At 58.6% G+C, this 17897-nt stretch overlaps 1 protein-coding gene across 6 annotated transcripts in view; it reads right to left on the reverse strand.

Moving 5' to 3' along the window:
- The window catches only part of ADGRB2 (adhesion G protein-coupled receptor B2), a 29555-nt gene extending 15051 nt beyond the window's left edge, over positions 1 to 14504 (reverse strand). The window contains exons 1-5 of one of the 6 annotated variants that reach the window (XM_014549539.1): positions 13619 to 14504; positions 2551 to 2634; positions 2132 to 2296; positions 787 to 951; positions 2 to 166 (exon numbers count right to left, since the gene is read on the reverse strand). In XM_014549539.1, coding sequence (XP_014405025.1) covers positions 2 to 166; positions 787 to 951; positions 2132 to 2296; positions 2551 to 2634; positions 13619 to 14411 — 1372 coding nt within the window. In that variant the 5' untranslated portion in view covers positions 14412 to 14504. The remainder of the gene's footprint in view (position 1; positions 167 to 786; positions 952 to 2131; positions 2297 to 2550; positions 2635 to 13618) is intronic. The other 5 variants (XM_005878331.2, XM_005878333.2, XM_005878332.2 and 2 more) reach the window with 5 other exon arrangements.
- Positions 14505 to 17897: the final 3393 nt, after the last annotated feature.

The raw sequence follows: 17897 nt of genomic DNA on the forward strand, positions 1-17897 counted from the left end.
CCGGGACACTCAAGGTTGCCGCACTCGCGGGTGTCAGTGAGGGCCCCCGTGCACGTGGCCCAGGCTGGACCCGCCACACTGCACTTCCGGCTGCGCTGCTGGGTCCCGTTGGCACAGGACGTGGAGCACGGGCTCCAGGGACCCCATTCTAGCCACTGACCTTCCACTGCATGGGGAGACACAAGCAGGGGTGGCCGTTGAGCGAGGGGTGTGGGCACTGGTGGGGGCCGAGCACCGCAGGGAGATGGCAGGGCCTGCTAAGCATTGGTACTAGAGTCAGGCCAAACCCACCAGAGAGGGGAGGATGAAGAGGGGGGAGCGGAGGGTGAAAGGGGGCTGGAGTGAGCAGGTGGTGCCTGGGCCGGGTACCGCCTGCTTGTCACCAGCTCCAGGGACTCAAGGCACCTCTCCACTCAGCATGAGGCACGCATTCTCTTTTGGCTGGGGAAACGGGTCGCCTTCTGATCGATCTTTCTCTAACTTAGGCCCAGCTTTGTGTCCTTTCACAGCCCAGGAGGCCATGAGCACCAAAGCGCTATGAACAGCAAGGGTAGCCCAGGGCTTGGGGGAAGGGCACTGGCAAGCAGACCCCCTTGGATGGGGTCACCCTATGCCAATTCCAACTGGGTTGGGCCAGGTCACCTCCCCCGCTGACAGTCTCCCCATGCTTGGTCATGGGGCCCCCAGAGGCAGGGCACGGGACGTGACTGCCTCCCCTGAGTCTCCCGACCGCAACCCCCACCCGGCTGGGCAGCGCCCGCCTGGAAGCCCCTGGGCTCTACTGACCCGGGCAGGCAGCCATACTGCAGAGCTTAGTCTGCAGCTCAGGACCCTCGCAGGCCTTGCCGCCGTGCTGGGGGGGCACGCAGGTCCGCATCCGGCTCCGGGACCCCCTCCCGCAGCTGCGGGAGCACAGGCTCCAGGACCCCCACTCCTCCCACACGCCGTGCACTGCAAGGAAGCACGTGGCTGGGGGCTAGGCTGCACCTTGGCCCCGCCCACTGCCCATCCACCCACCAATCAGGAGCTCCGGCAGTTCTGCGACCACTCCTCATTGGCTCTGTCCTGGGCCCCACCCTTTGGGGGGAGCGGGAGGTGTGGATGACAACAGTTTATAGTCCCAACTCACACAGGACACCCAGACAGGAGCCTAGGATCAGCCCAGAAGGGGAGGAGGGGGTCCTCTCCTGGGAGCACAGGGAAGACCAGGAAAAGACTCAAGATCTACACGTACCCTACCCTACTGTACACCTCCCCTCCCCTCCCCACCCCCAGACCCAGACCCAGAGCAAGAAGCCAACACAGCAGGCCTGGAGCAGAAGTGCCCCTCTGGCCCCAAGCGCATGGACACACAAATAGACGTGAACCTCTACGTGGACACGGACACAAGAGCTCACTCCAGAACACAGCTTTGCCCCAGCCCTTTGCAAGCTCTGCCACACCCCCAGGTATCAAAACCCCCTTCCCAGGTAGCCCTACTTTAATTCCACAGCCAGGAGCTAGCCAGGCCGAGGCACCACTGCACTCCCTCAGGGCTCCACTGCACTTCCTCAGGGCGTGAGGAGCAGGACTGCGGCAGCGGCCCCAGCCCAGGACTCCCCCTCCCCGCAGGCACATGCACACTCTCAGCTCCATGCTGAACTGGGGGAGGCTTCGGGGGCCACAGGAGGCTCCCTGGGGAGTGGGGTGGGGAATCAGAGGAGGGAAGGGATGATCAGGGAAGGTTTCTTCCTTTCTTTTTTTTAAGGTCATTTGTCTTAGATCATGAATGACAGGCTGAATTTTAATAGTCCTGGTGGGAAGGGTGGGGAGTAGGACGAGAATAAGGAAATACAGGGCAGTGGGAAAGTGCAGGGTGCTGGTGTGGTCAGAGCATAGGGAACACGAAGGGCAAGGAGGGTAACAAGATAAGCTGATTACCAGGCCCCAGGCATCTGGGGAGTGATGTGCCCAGAACCCAGCCCACTGGTGTGGGCCTTGGTCTGATGCATCTGTGTCCCCAGTGCCCTGGGTGGGGCTGGGCACAGCGTGGGGGACAATCAGATTTGCTGAATGAAAGGAAGAGTAACCTGCCCAAGTCCCAGGGGGGGCCTCACCCTGCGGGCAGACTGGGCGGGGAGGATGGGCGTACCTGGGCAAGTGGCTGAATTGTTGCAGGGCCGGGTCTCCCGCAGAGGCCCGCTGCACAGGGTCCCATAGGGGGAGGACACACAGGAGCGGGTCCGCACCTGCAGACCCTGCCCACACGTCAGGGAACACACGCTCCACGGGGACCACTCCTCAGCCGCTGGGTCACCTACAAGAGAGGGGCAGCGTCGGTGGCAGGGGGCACCTTCCAAGCATCCAGTCTCATAGGAATCCTCCTACCCTGACCCCAAGTGGCAAGCCCTTCAGGAGGCAACCCAGCCCTGCCCACGGGCCTCACGTGGCAGAAAGATGCGACTGAGCTCCGGAACATAGACACAGACGGGCACATGCCAAGCACACATGCCACCAGATGCCACACAGTCGGGCCCCCGCCGCAGAGGAAGGGAGGCGGGCCCGAGTTACCTGTCTGTGCCAGGTATACCCCAGGCTCATCTGCAGACCTTGGCCACTGGGTTTTCACCTTGGGTTCCTCTTCCGGCTCCTCACCTGGAACACGGAGGTGGTGGCAGGGGCTTAGCCAAGGCCAGCTCCGTCCTGCCGGAGTGGCACAGAGAGGGCAGCCTCGCTCGCCCTCAGCCTGAGGGTCTGGAACCAACTGCAGACGATGCTGAGAGAGCATCAAGTCCTGCCCCCTGCCCCACCACCACCATTTTACAGATAAGGGACTGAGGCTCAGAAGGCCACACAGGACTCGCCCTCAACCTCACAACGTCCTTTTCCTCCTCTTGCCTCAGGCAGACTGGGGAGCGTGGAGGGGAGTGGCCACTCCTTAGTGAGCTCTGGGGACTTCTGTGCCCTGTGCTGGCCTCACCCACCTCTAGTCCTCCCCTGGGAAGCAGGGACCCCTCTCTGTTTAGAGATGAGGAAACCGAGGGCTAGAGAGGGGGAGTGACTTGTCCAAGACCACACAACTTGGTGAGCCGGAAACCCACGCTCTTTCCCCGCACAGGGCTGCCTCCAAGGGCTGACAAACACCCAAGCCGGGCAGCTGTGACCACCCCGCAAGCCTGCCCCTGGGGCACGGTTCACGCCAAGCCAGGGCTGGGGCTGGGGCCTGGATGTGGCTCCCCAGGCAGCATTGGACTGTGACCGGAAGGCCCAGGTCAGAAGGCAGTTCCCCTGAGACTCAAGGGCTTAGGGCAGGTGCCCACATCCAGTTGACCCTCCTTCCCACTGCCCCTTCCTTCGGCCAGGAGAGCAGCAGGTCCTCCGTGAGGGAATGCTGCCTCAGCCCCAACCTCACAGGGCTCTCGGCCTTGGAAGCACCACCAGCGCTGGAGGAGGGGCTGGGAGCTCCCGTTCTCCAAAGCTGGCTCCTCCTGCTCAGACCCGAGCTCATCCAGGCCCTGCCCCACAGGCTGGTAGCAGGGATGGGCAGACACGAGTGCAGAGGGGGAAGACCCAGCTCATGTAGAGGCTGCTGGGCAAGTGGGACTGGAACAGCATCTGGGGACCGGGCTCAGCCCACGCTGTCCCCAGACCAGAAGGCACTCCTCTCCCCAACCCCCAGGCCCTCTCCTGTTTCTAAAAGCCTCGCCAGCACACAACAGGCACTGCGTCTAAGGCAGCGGTTCTCAACGTGTGGGTCGCGACCCCTTTGGCGGTCGAACGACCCTTTCACAGGGGTCGCCTAAGACCATCCTGCATATCAGATATTTACATTACGTTTCATAACAGTAGCACCATTACAGTTATGAAGTAGCCACGAAAATAATGTTATGGTTGGGTCACAACATGAGGAACTGTATTTAAAGGGCCAGAAGGATGAGAACCACTGGTTTAAGGGAACCCAAGAGGGCTGTGCTCTTCCTGGCCCCTGGCGCCCAGTCCAGGCTCTGCGTCCGAGAGCAGCTCTTCCTGACGGGCATGAAGAGTGGCCACCCTGAGGAAACTGCTGTCCAGGGGGCTTTCAACTGCCACTCAGCCCAGCTTCTAGTCTCATCAGCACCAGGCCCTTCGCTCCACTTCAGCCGCCAGTCCTAAGACCTGCTCTGCATCATCCCCAGAACTTCACCATCTCTGCCTCCGGACCCACAAACATCTTTGGAGTCAGGCAAGCCTGGATCCTGACTGGGGCGTGGACACTGCCCAGCTGTGTGACCCTGGGCAAGTGTCGCTGCCTCTCTGACCTCCTTTTGACACAATATGACACAATATTCGAATACTCCCTGACAGCAGGCCATCAAGCCCTCAGCACACGGCTCAGCACATGGCGGATGCTCAGGAGGCAGGAACTGTCTGGTTCATTTTTATCATCTCCCCTCCCCTCCCAACGTCCACCCCTCCTTCACCCACACATGCCACCCTTCAGCCCCCAGGCCTCCTCCCTTTGAACAGTATCTGAGGGGCCTCCTGGCCTCACTTTGGGCCCTACCTCCATCGGGACCACTGAGAAGGTGTTGGTGTCACGCCTGCCAGCTTCTGAATCTGCTCACCCGGCCCTCCCACCACACCCGCTCAGCCAGCCCCCCACCCCGGAGCCGTGTGACAAGCCGCCTTCTCCACACCCACCCCCGGGATGCTGAAGAAATCTACAGCTGTGCCAACTGGCACCACCACAGATTCAGGCTGCACATCCACTGGGCACCCAGGCTTCTCAGCAGCCCTTCTCGGCTCCCTGCCTTCCCCATTCCCCACCTCGCTGGCTGTGTCAGACCTTGACCTCTCTCCTCAAGCCCATCTCCATCCACTCCCTCGGTGACAAGCTCGCTACAGAAAAAGCAGAAGCTATAATACAGGAGGACCCCACACACACACTTCCTGTCCCACCCCTCCACCTCCCAACTTTCCTGCAGCTCTTCTCCTCACAAAGGCCAGCCCCTCAGCTGGTCCCGCATCCCACTCCTCCCTTCTTCCCAGGAGGGCTCCGTCCACTCCCCCTCTCCAATCAGCACTCCCTCAGCATTTTCTCCTCATCGCAGCCCAGGCCGCCTCCATTCCGGGGGGAGCCCTCCTTTGACCCTCCATCCTCCTCCGGCCACTGCCCTCCGGCTCCTCTTCGCCATCAAGGAGTGGTTCGCAGCTGGCACTCCAGTTTCTCACCTGCCACTCACGTCCTGGCTCAACTGTCACCTCGCCTGCTAATCCACTGCAGTCTGGCTTCTGACCGCATCTTTCTGCTGAAACTGTTCTTGACAAAGTCACCCAGGCCTCCTTGCTGCTAAATCCTATGGACACTTTGCAGGCCTCGTCTCACTTGACCCCTGGGCAGCATTTGTCCCCGTTGATTCTTCCTGCCTTGAAACACTCCCTTCCCTGGCCCTCCTGCTCTCCTCCTGCCTCTCTGGCTCCTTGGGCCCAGTCTGCCTACTGGTCCATCTTCCTGCTGCTTCAAGCATCCACACTGTCCTGTTTTCACTGCACACTTGGCATCCCTCCTGCAGGCTTCATTAACCCCTCCGAATGGCTGCTGCCAAGCCATTATCCCAGACTCCCCCCGCCCCCTTCACTCCTATCTAGTCTGCTGCCTCCTGAACAAGTCTCCCGATGTGGGGGGCTGGGGGAGGGCTCACACTCAGCATGTTCAAAACAGGATCATCGTCTCCTCTCAAACCTCCACTGCTTGTTCCCCACCTTCTTTGCCTGGAAAACTCCTACTTGACCTTCAAAACCCACCTCAAATGATCCCTCATCTGTGAAGTCTTCTTTGTCCCCCACTTCCCAGGCAGAATTGGCTGCCCCCTCTTCTGTGTGCCCTCTCCTCACAGATGACTCCATCTTCTGACTGTCTGAACTTCCTCCCACCCGTGAGCTGTTTGAAGGAAGGCTGTGGGTGAGCCATCTCCCTGGCCGCAGTGAACGCCCACACAGAATCCGGTCCAGGGAAATATCAATCAACACACTGCTCCTAAGCTTCCTCCCCCCACCTCATGGCAGGGTCACTGGAAACAGCCATTTATAATCTTGAACATCAGCTTTGCCCAGCAGCCATCCACCTATTTATTAATGAACCTGACACCCATTTATGAATAAACATTCTAGAGAAGCCTTCAATCTGTTGCAAATCGAGCCAAGAATCCCCTTATCCAGCTCCTGTTTTGGTGTCTTGACCATCATCGTGTCTGTGACAAACCCCCCACCAGCCTGGCATCCAGGGAGACCGTCAAGCAGGAAGCAGTGACAGAGCAGCCTGCCTGCTTGTCGGGGACTCACTGCTTCCTGTGGCCTCCGGTCCTCTGCTCGGCACTCGCCAGCCCGGTGGAGGCCGGCCCCACAGTACACCAGACATGATGGTGGTGTTTGCTAGAACCCACCCTCATTGAAAATCAGAACCTGTCCCAGGTCCAGCTGGAGTCCCTCTCCTAGGCTCCTGGGCGGCCAGAGCAGGGAAGGAATAGTCCAAGGCCACACAGCAGGGGCCCGCACCACTGCCCTCCCTCCACCCCATCCCACCTCCCTCGGAGGAGTGGCCAGCTATTTATTTCCCCACATGTGAGAGCCAGCTCTCGCCCAAGGGGGAAGAAGACAGATAGGGCTAGAGGTGTCACCTACTGAAACAAACGTTTATTCAGCATCTACCCCGTGCAGGCCCCAGCCAGCTTGGCTCTGGGCCCAGAACAGGGGGAGTCTGAGCGGAAGCTGAGCCAAGAGGACAAGGAGGGGCCCAGGAAGGGGTGTGAGCACCCCTAAAACTCCCAAGTGTCACACCCAGTGAGCTGAGGCCTTACTGGACCGGGGACTCGGATGCTCACAGGCCTGCCATCTATCGGTTTTCCCACTTGGCTGCCTAACGGGGGCCCAGACAGACCTGCTGCCTGGGACAGGCCTCCCGGATCAACCTCTGACCGGTTCTGCTTTGAAGAAGGGAACCCTTACTACACACTGCTGCGTGCCAGTCGCCGGGCACTCTTCATCCTCATTTCCTCCTCATTAGGACGGGTTCTCCCATTCCCTAGTGAGGAGCGAGCCTCCAACGTCTCTCGCTGAAGAGAGGCCGATGGGGATTCGAACCCAGGCCTGTCTGACTCTGGAGGCCATGCTCTTTCCGCTGAACTGTGCTGGCTCTGACAAAATGCAACTCAACTTGGACCTCTCAGAGGCACCTTTCCTAATTCCCAGGGGACCCCAAGGCACTCCCTCGCCCCACCAGAGCCCCTCAGACTTGCCTCTGTTATCCTGTTTCACACCACGCTCTAACTGGTCCTTTGCACATTTAACTCCCTCCCCCACCCCCTCCCCCAAGGTGAGCCTGATTCTCCTCTGCAGGCTCCAAAGTGACTGTCTAGGAACCTGGCTCCAGACACACTCCCCTGCTGAGGAACCTTCAGCGGCTCCCAGTGCTACAGCCACAGTGTCAACCTCTGAGCCTGCCCAGTCCTGTTCTCCCCTCCCCATGAGGCAGCCAAACACACTGGCGGGCCATGTGGACAGTGGGAAGAACACAGATGTAGGGGCAAGGCCAATGTAGGTCTGATTCCCAACTCTGCCACAGTCTTGCTGTGTGCCCTTGGGCAAGTCACCTCACCTCTCTGAGCTTAAAAATCTTCAACTGAAAATAAAGATGACACTTTCTATCACAGGTTCATTGTGAGAATAAAAGGAAACAAGAGATACGGCCCACGTGGAGTATAATAACCTCTCCATGAAAAGGAGCTGCCACCCCTTCTTGTTTTCCCTTGAATATACAAATGCTTCCCTCCCTCTACGTGCATCTCCTAACGGTGCTTCCTCCCTTCTTCTGCGTCAGTCTGCCAACATTTTCTACATGGCAAGTGCCACCTCCTCCAGGAAGCCTTCCTAGGCTGTCCACACAGGGGTTTGGGTATGCTGGTCCCTTCTCCGTGGCTTAGACCCCAGGCTGCCTCTTGCTGCAGCTGTGAGTATCCTGGATTTATCCCTCTCGTGAGCTCTGAGGTAGGGTCTCAATCTCCCTTGCCCCTCTTATACAGGGGACCTAGCTCTGAGCAGCCAGACACAAGACAGACATTCAGCAAACATGGGTCAGATATCTCTGAGGGCTCCTCCACCATCCATACAGGAGCCATGCTTGTCTCACCTCGGGCACTGGCAGGCGGGGTGGGCACAGGCTCGCTGTCATTTGAGCAGGACTGCAGACTCTGCCCCCCCAAACTCCACACAGTCCAGCCTCCTCAGCTTCTTTTGTCAGGAACTTGTTAAAAATAACCACGATAATAATCACTTCCACAGAGAGCGGTGCGATTCACAAAGCCTTCCCCAGGCTCTCTGCGTCCTCCCTGAGGCTGACCCCGCAGCCCTGAGGAGGCACCAACTGATCCGGATGACACGCGGTTCCCCAGCCCCAGCAGTGCTTCTTGTACCCCATAGTGCGTCAGAATCCCAGGGGTGCAGGGGCAGAGGGCGGTGGCTTCTGAAACCTCTAGGCTCTGCCTCCACAGTCCAGGCTGGGTGTCCCTCTGAGACCAGAAACCCAGCCACAATGCCAACCCCCCTCCAATGACTTCCGCCCCGAGCTGCGGGCCTATCTGTCCAGCCTCCCAGCAGAGCTAGCTGGCTGGGTCCCTGCCACCAACCCCACGTGGCCAGGAGCTCCTCGAGAGCAGAGACCACAGCTGACTCACGCTGTCTCCCTCATGACACCCAGCTTCTCGCTGCCTCACTTACAGCCCTCGGCCAATAGGGTGAGGCCCCAGTGTTTGCAGATGGCAGTCAGAGCCCTGGCCCCATTCCCCACCACCGTGGGGGAGGTAGTACTGTCCAGCAACATCGGTCTGTGTATCTCCCCCTACCTGGCAGGTCCACACCTCCACACCCTCACACAGGCTGTTTCCTCTACCTCGAAAGTCCTTGCTCCTACGGGGTTTCACAAAGCACTCAACAGGAAATGACTTGGGGTGGCTCCCAAAAGTGCCATGAAATATCCCCTTTCCATGTCTCTTTTAATTAGGGTGACTTCTGCCAATCTGCCTGGCATAGTCTAGGTTGCACCTGTTGCCCTGATGTAATTAACAGCACCTCTTCCCCCTTTATCACCTCAAAAAGGTCCCGGTTTAGATGATGACTTATATGGTGGCCTTACTTTTAATCCTTCCTAGTGCATGAAAGATGAAGACTTTAACACCTCCCCCGCACATGCTGATTTCTCTCGAAAATTGAGAGGAGGGGCGAGCATTTTGCTAGAATTTGATAACGTCGTTTTGTTTACACTGTGGTTGCTTTTTGGTTATCTTCTATTTCAAAGAAGTAATACACTTTTTTCATTTATGATATAAAGTTTCTTTTTAATAAAAAGAATTTTAAAAGCCTGTCAATTTGAGGGAAAATGTCACAAGCTAGTGAATTCTTATTCACTCCTCAAAACCCAACTCAGAATCACCTTCTTTAAACTGCCTTCTCATCCCTTTGTGGTTTAATCCCTTACTCTTCCTCTCCCTTGACATCAGCACATGTACATCATACCTATTACACTAAATTATGGCAACAGTCAACTATTTAGTAAGGACGAACCACGTGCCAGGCACTGTGCTCAGCACTTACCCACATTCTCTTGGTTAATCCCATTATTCTGTGGAATAGCTCTACCATCCCCCTTTTACGGGGGTGAAGAAACTTGCCCGCGGTCACACAGCTAATCAGTGGTGGGGTCAGGAACTGAAGCTGGGCTGGGCGACTTCAGCCTGTGGCCTTGACCACACTGTACGCTAGTGGTCACTCTCCCCCACCAAAGGGCAGAAGGGGTGTCTGTTCTACCTTGGATCTCATTCCGTCTGAGGCAGCCCGAGGCCTGGCACAAACTGCACTCTGATAAAGACATGAAGACGTGTGTGACAGATGGGCTGGGGCTCAGCCCCTGCTGAGATGCGGGGGGGGAGGGGGGGGGTCTGTGCCCCACGCTCCATCCCAAGATGGCACACAACATAGCTCCAGCAGCACAGGTCGGGGCTGAAAGGATCTCCCAGGAAACGCACTGCGTGTGCTAGGTCTCCTCCACCCCACCCAGAGAGAGGCTCTGCCTCCCCCATGCCTGAGCCCCAAACAGGCAGGTCGGCCCCCCTCCCTGCCACCAGACCAGGCTGGCCAAAAGCAGGGCCTGAGTGCTGAGAGGAGAAAGGCCAGTGCAGGACTGGGCAGGCCAGGTCAGAGGAGACAGGGCTGGAGCTGTGCTTAGAAGGATTCGGAAGTTCTGGATAAACAAGGGCAAAGGGCATTCCAGGTGAGGGAAACAGCCCAAGGAAAGGCAGGGAGGCCAGAAAGCAGGGAGTTCAGGGGCCAGGGAGGAGCCCTGGTTGAAAGAGGAGAGAATTAGAGGGCAGGCTGAAAAGCAGGTGGCAGCGGGGCCCGGGGTGGGGCTAGCAGGCCAGGCTGAGGAGTTTGGGCCACAATGGACAGTCACTGGGGGCTGGATCAGGGAAGTCACACACAGCAGCAGAGGCAGAAAGGGGATTTGAACCCGATCTTGCCTCCCTGGCCGGACGCTCAGGAGACCCCAGACCCACCCTGTAGCCATGACTTAGGAATGGAACCCCGATGATGGGGAGACAAGGGTGGGACAGGGCCCTTGGGGGAGGCAGCGAGTGTGGCCGAGGAGGGAGGGGGTTGTAAGAGCGAAAGACACTCTCTCTCAGGTGCCACTTTGCACAGCTATCCATCGGCGGATGCCTCCTCGGGACGGGAGGGTCGGGGGCAGGAACTGCAGGTGGTGGCCGGCCCCCAGGAGCTGGGCTCTGCAGCTGGCACCCCCTCTGAAACCCACCTTCCTGCCCCGGCCTCTACCAGCCTCCATTCCAACCCTCTACCAAGCTCCTTCCTGCCTGCCTTCCCTTTCTTCCTTTCCCCCCACTTAACAGATTGCAGCGGCAAGATGGCACAAATTTATGGCTCAACTCACCAAAAATAACAAGAGATCTATCAAAGGCAGTTTGCGTGAAATTAACAGGCGCCTGTACCTTCTTGTCAAAAGCACTCAGCTCTGAGGCGAGCCCTGGCACTCCACTCCGCCACTGCCTACCCGTTCCAGGCCTCATCGCTCTTCCAGTACCAACAGCCCCACCCCACCCGGCCTTGCCATTGACCCGACTCGGGGTGTCCCAGAGGAGGTGAGCACAGCTCCCTGCCCCAGTCCCTGGCAAAGGGGCCAGGAGGAGGGTCCTGGCCTTCACCGCCATCCCCACCAATCCTGTTCTCAATCTGGCAGCTCTATGTGCCAGCCGGTCCTCCTACAGTTGGTACATGTGTCCAGCTGGCCAGTGGGGAGGAGGTGAAGAGAAGCGTGGAGATGAGGCCAAGGGCTTGGCAAAGGTTGTGCTGCCCCCAGGCACAGAGCGCCCTGGGCCCTGATGACGCCACTGGCCCTCAGACACTCCCTGCCACACGGAATAAACTGAGTCTTGCCCCAGAGTGGCAAAAGGGAGGAGGAGGCAGAGAGGAAGAGCCTCTTGTTTACCAGGGGAGAGACAGAGGCTATGCCAGCCCAGCTGTGAGCGCCAGCATGCTGTGTGAGCCCACTTATGACGGCTGATGCCCATCACTCCCTGCAACTCCCCACAGGGCCTTCCTGCAGGCAAGCCCACGGAGCAGCCTGGAAACATGCCAAGCAGGACAAGGGCATAAACAGAGTCAGGCTTGGGAACAGCTGGGAGCCCAGCGCTCCCTGCTCAGAAAGGATACCAGGCCTCGCGTCCAAGGATAATCAGCATCCAACCTCCGCCCATCCTCAGTCACAGAGGCTGCGGCAGAGGCTGGGATGATGGTGGGGATGATGGTGCCCTTCCTAGAACCAGTCCTCTCTGATCCCCAAAGACACCCTAGCTACCAACCAACCCTGCTTCCGGCTTCAACCAAGCCCAGCTGGCTGCTCCTGGCTCCATGCTTCACGTGGCAGCCGGCCCAGATGGTGCCTGCCCAGGAGGGCAGAGCCGTGCTCCCTCCACTACAGACCACTGGGCCGATGGACCACAGGGAAAGCCAGACAAAAGAACTCACCCTCTGCTGAGCAGGATGGAGGCCCCCACAGAGTGACAGGCAGCGGCGGCCGGGCAGGAAGAGCCATAAACCTCCTGATATATGCCTGGCACTCTCCACAGATGTTCGACAAAGAGGGGAAATTCAATTTCTTCCTGCAGGCACTAAATCCCAGGCCAGCCTCTGGGGCCTGCAACCTGCCCACGGCCTAGCTGTCACTGGGACAGCTTCATTGACCACTGCTAAGAGGCCAAGCTGGCCGAGGAGAGAGGCCGAGCAAGGCCCCGGGGCACTTGCCAAGGTTGGGCACGATGCCAGATGTCTCAGGGGGGCTGAGAAGCCCCTCCCCAAAAGGATTGTCGTGATAAACACGCCCTCTTACTACTTCAGGGATATCTCCCCATTTCACAGACAAGAAATTGGTGCCAAAAAGCGGGGGGGGGGTCCACTCCAGGTAACAGTCAAAGGCAGTGCCCAACTCCATGACACTGGCCTCCAAAGCAGGGATGGGGACAGATCATACTCCTCCCATACTCCCAGCAGCCCTCCCGCGAGCCCCACCGCCTCCCTGTGGTCCTCTCTCAGGCTGATCCAGATGCCCCTTCTGACTTATATCCCTGCTGACAGCCTCATGATAGTCGGCCAACACCTGTTATCCCAAATGGGGAAACTGAGGCCCAGAGAGGGGAGGGAACTTCCGTTAGTACCAGAGCTAAGAATCAGATCCCAGACCTGCCTCCCTCCCACCCAACTCCCTGCTAGGCCCCTGGCCAGTCCCTGGCCCAGCACTGGTCAGCAGGCGCGCAGGGTCCAGCTGAGGAGTTTGGAGCCTTGAAGCAGCGGGAAGGGTTGGCAGAAGGGAGCTGGAGTGGAAGCAGGAGCAGGCAGGACTCAAGGGCTCGGGGAGCTTTTGCCCAGTCAGCAGGAAGCCCTAGCAGCTGGCGGCCTCAGTCCCAGAAGACCTGGGCCCGGAGTGGGGAGACAGTGGATGCTGGGAGCTGAGCCAGCCCAGGCCTCCAAGGCAGCCTAGAAGCTCGGGCCTCTCCACCCAGGCACATTCTTCTGCATCTCCCTCTGCCCTGACCCTGAGGCCACTGCCCAAAATCAGAAACCCATGTGGGCAGGAACACAGCCCCGCCCCCTGCCTACTCCAGCCTCCAGGCAAACTTGTCAACTTGCAATGCCAGGGCCTTCCACAGTCACTCCCAGCTTTGGGCCTTTGTACACACTGCTCACTCGGCCTGGAATGCCCTCACCACTCCTTTGGCTTGGCTCGATTCCACCTGTCCTTCAGATCTCTGCTCCTTTTCACTTCCTCCAGGAAGCCTTCCCTGACTGCCCATCTAGGCAGTCCCCTCCCCGTGTTTATCATAATCACTGTCTGATCTGTGCCCCCATTCATCCACCCAGACTACAAACTCTTTAAGGGGAGGTGTAACCCTAATCCATTTTGATGACCCCAACATCTAGACAAGGCTGGACACAGAGGGGACATGGGTGAACAGCTATATGGATCTGCCAGGATGGGCACCAGCAGGCACCATCAGTCCCCTGGACACAGGCACCCCACCCAGGCCCTGCTCAGACTCACCATATCTCATCTCGGTTGTGAACAGGTCATTGCTGCTCCCCGAGTGCAAATCGGTCTCAGCAGATGGGGGTGGGCCCCCGGGCACCAGGGCATTGGACAGGGTGTGGGCAGCAGGGGGACCTGGAGGTGTGGTGGTGGCAGGGCCGGCCCCAGCCTCACCAGGGCAACTGCAACCCGGCTGGGCAAAGCCACAGGCCCTGCCGGCGGCACGGCCACACTCCTCGCTCCAGCGGCAGAGCACACCGCAGGTGAACTGGCTGGAGTTGTTGTTGTTGATGAGCAAGACCTCGACAAAACGGAAGGCCAGGGCTGTAGGTGCCAGCAGGCGCCGGGCCTCCGAGGGCTCAGCCGACAGGCACAGCTGCACGAAGTTCTTGTCGAAGTGCAGGAAGGTAAAGGGGCCTGAGCCACCGCACAGCTCCAACCCTGCCGCTTCCGCCTCCTCCGGCCGCCCCACCTCCGACTCCACCTGGGCCACCGCCTCCTCCGAGCGAGGCCTCAGGCAGGTAAAGTTGACCAGGTAGTGGTCCAGGGGCAGCAGGCGGGGTGCAAAGTGGGTGCACACCTCCTCCTGGCGGTTGAAGCGCAGGTAGAGGGAGTACTTGGTGGGGTCGGGGTTCTCCAGCGTCCAGGAGCAGCCCGAGGCGATGGTCGGAAAGAGGTCCTGCAGTGAGAAGGCCCCGTAGAGCACGCCGGAGGCCAGGGCGGAGCAGGCACTGGGGTCGGGATCGAAGGCGGCGGCCAGGCGCAGGGACAGAATCACAGATAGTAAGAGGGGACAGGCTGGGGTCATCCTATGTCCCTTGCCCTGTGGAGAGAGACAGTGTCAGTGGCTCGAGGCACAGCCAGCATGAGCTCTGAATCTCCTGTGGCTGAGCTGCAGGTCGTGGGCCTCGTGGCTAAGACCACCTGCATGATCTCAGACAAGGGACTTGGCCTCCCCGAGCCTCCGTTTCCTTACCGATAGAATGAAGACAGGGGAGAGTGCCTGAATCTCGTACGCGCTTAAGACACATTCGTTGTCATTGTTACTATTACCCTATGGTCCTCGGTCAGTCCCATCAACCACAAGCATCTCAGCTTGACAACAGGGTCCAGCCCCACCCCCACCACCCAGCTTGTATTCTCCAGAACTGTTGCTCCCAGTCACAGTGTGTCATGCGTAATCCAGCAGTAATTGTCAAAGTAGCGATGTTGGATGATTTGCTTTTTTATAAATCAAAGCGATTCAAGGTTATTCCCGGAACAATGTCATTCTCATGCACTTGCTTTACTGAGTGGGAGAAAAAAGGGGGGGGCGTGACCACCAGTGTGCCAGAGACTGCGTACAACCTGAGCCATGCCCATGGGAGGACATCGCACGTATGAACATCAACAGTATTGCTGCTGTGGATTTCCTGGTGGAAACGAGCAGGAGTGGCATCTGCGAAATGGGTGCAATAATTCCCCACGAACCCATCTTCCCCTCCCGTCTTGGGTTATCCTCCAACGCCTGGCTCGGGGCCTACCACCCCCAGTGAGGCCACCATGCCGTCTCCCTGCTCTTAGCTCCCACAGCCCTGGCCTGAAAGTCCACACCACCCAATCATGACCTCTGTCCCTTGCTATTTCCCCAGGGCTGGCTCAAATCTCATGAGTCTTCAGGGTCCTAAGAATGGAAACCAGAGTTCATTGATTTCCACATTCACACACCCCCCCCCCGCCCCCCACTCGGCAAAATGCTGCCCTAAGCTGAGCTCCCAGCAAGTGTGAATATCCTCCAGGTGTGGGAGGGCAACAGGACCCAAGTCCAACCCTGACAGGCCCACCAGGCAGTCAGGCCAGAGTGGACGAGAGCTGGTGGCGGGACACCAGCCAGTGCCCCACTCACTAGCCAGGACACAGTCACTGCCCACAGCCTGCTCAGGCCCGCTTCCAGCCCTGCCCCCAAATCGATCCACACCGCCGCCTCCTCCGTGTCCACGGCATAGCTCACAGCACTGGATGGGCCCCGAGAGCCTGCTTGTTCCACATTAGAGGGAAAAAGATGAGGCTCTGAGAGGGGAGGCAGCCTGCTCAAGATCACACAAGAGTGGCCAAGCTGGAGCTGGAGGTCAGGACCCGAGGCCCCAGCGCGGTTTCTCTCTCATCCACCAGCAGCCTCTTGCTCAGTCCCCTTCCTTGCTCAGGCTGCAGGCCTGATGGACAAGCCATTATCTCTGGGAACTGAGTCACAAACATAGGAATATTCACAGGTATGGCTAGATTTTCCTAAGACAAAGCTGCTCCCCAGGGACGGATCTCCCCTCAGCTGTTCAGGAGTCTAAATCATGGCCGGAGGTTGGGGCAGGGGGCAGGAATTAGAGCCTCAGAATTCCAATCCCTGTATAGAAGGGAGCTCCTTGCTGCCCAGATCCCACATGCTACAGTTCTGAGCCAGGCCCAAGCCCTAGTCACAAATTCGGGGAGTGGGGGCAGGCAAGCACTAGGCAGCCCATTTACTGGGGAGGAGCTACCCCACCCTCCTCCAAAGACCCTCCTGGAGTTTTTTAGCAGCAGTCAGACAACCTATGTCTCCACGGTCCCCCCAGAAAAAGGAACCAGACTCTTGGTCTTCCCCACCCTGCATCACCCCTGTCCCAAACTGTTCAGCCCACCCAGCCTGCTGCAGCACCAGCAAAGCCAGCAGCTGATAATGATTGACATCCAATCCCCCCGCTGCCCCCAATTATTTTTAAGCAGGCTGCAAAATTCAGGCCATGGCTGGGGCTCAGCAGAGGGGAGGTGGGAGCTCATTTTAATTGGCCTCGCCTCCCGCACTTAGAGCAGGCGGGGAATCTCCCCACACAGACACCAACACACATGGGCTGGAACATCCCTGGACCCTACAGGCATGCACACAAAACCATGGATGCATATCTAGACAGGTGATCACAGGTGTTCTGCGTGTAAAAAGATTCACATGCACATAGATGAGTGTAGACCACTGATGTGGGAACTCACATGCACACAGGACTGTGCACATTCACATGTATGAGGGTATAAAGAGCCAAACGTTTGTGCACAGAGACAGAGATGCAAATGTACTCTCCAGCGTGAACACACACAGGTATTGGGTTCTCTGAGGCTCAGGACACGACAGCTAAGAGTCAGGCAGGAGCTGACCTGCTGCTCCTTCCTGTTCCTGCAGCCTCTTGGGTCCCCGCTGCTCCCTACTCCATAGTCCCAACTCCCCCACCTCCAGGGCCTCCACTGCTCCCTACTCCATAGTCCAGACCCACCCAGAAGCACTAGGTCCACACCCTTCAGAGCCACAGCGTGGCTTCTCCAGCACTGAGCCACCTCTTAACCTGCCCAAACCCCTCCTCTGCTCAGTCCCCTTCAGACACCCCTTCACACCAATTCCAGAATTTCCCCCGAGTATGCATGAGCCTCACTGTTCCTGCTGTGACATATGACTTTTTAGGGGCCCCTCTTTCTATCACTCTCCACACACAAAATAATGCAAGGAGCCCAATTCCAGGCGAGGTCAGAGAGCGCCTCCCCTGGGAGGGGACCTAGAGGAATCCTTGCCTCACAGGGAGCTACCTAGGTGTTAGCCAGACTAACCTCCCTGAGCATGGATCCCTGCCCTCAGGCCCGTACGCACCTTCTCCTTCGGCCTCACAGAGGCCAGCACAGGGAGAGGGCTCACAAGCTCCCTCCCTCTCCTGCCCTCCCTCTTCTCAGAACCTCACAAACTCTCCCCTCTTTCCTGCTGAGGTCAACTGCTGCCACTGGGAAGGTTCTTTGGGTTGAACCACAATTTGCCACCTGTAAGCCCACAACCCTCCATGCACAAGAACTAACTGAACAGGAAAGGCGAGGAGGTCAGCTCTGAGCAAGCACTTCCTGGGTCTGAAAGTTAAAGGAGGGAATAATCCAAAGGCCTCCCCCTCGCTCAGGAGCTCAACGGGCTGAGATGGGTGAGTGGCTGGAGGGAGTCATCTCGGTCTCAGGGACCCCCACCCTCCTCAGGCTAACTTCACCGCACGTCTGCCGCCGCCCCGCAAATCCGGGAACCCCATCCTCTGCCCAGGCCCACTCAGGCCCCTGCTCCCAGACCCCACAGGCCTGCCCAGCCTCGGGCTGCCCGTCTGCACCACAGAGGGAATCAGAGGGTTTCGCAGCAGCTGGAAGGACCAAGGCAGGACTCGGGGAGGGTGGGCAGCAGAGCGGCGGGGTGGGGCACCTCAAGTCTAGGACTGGGTCTCTGGGGCTCCCCAGGATCGACCCTTCTCCGCCCGGCCGGCCGGCCAGG

Source organism: Myotis brandtii, unplaced genomic scaffold, assembly GCF_000412655.1.
Source record: "Myotis brandtii unplaced genomic scaffold, ASM41265v1 scaffold555, whole genome shotgun sequence".
NCBI classification, from domain to species: domain Eukaryota; kingdom Metazoa; phylum Chordata; class Mammalia; order Chiroptera; family Vespertilionidae; genus Myotis; species Myotis brandtii.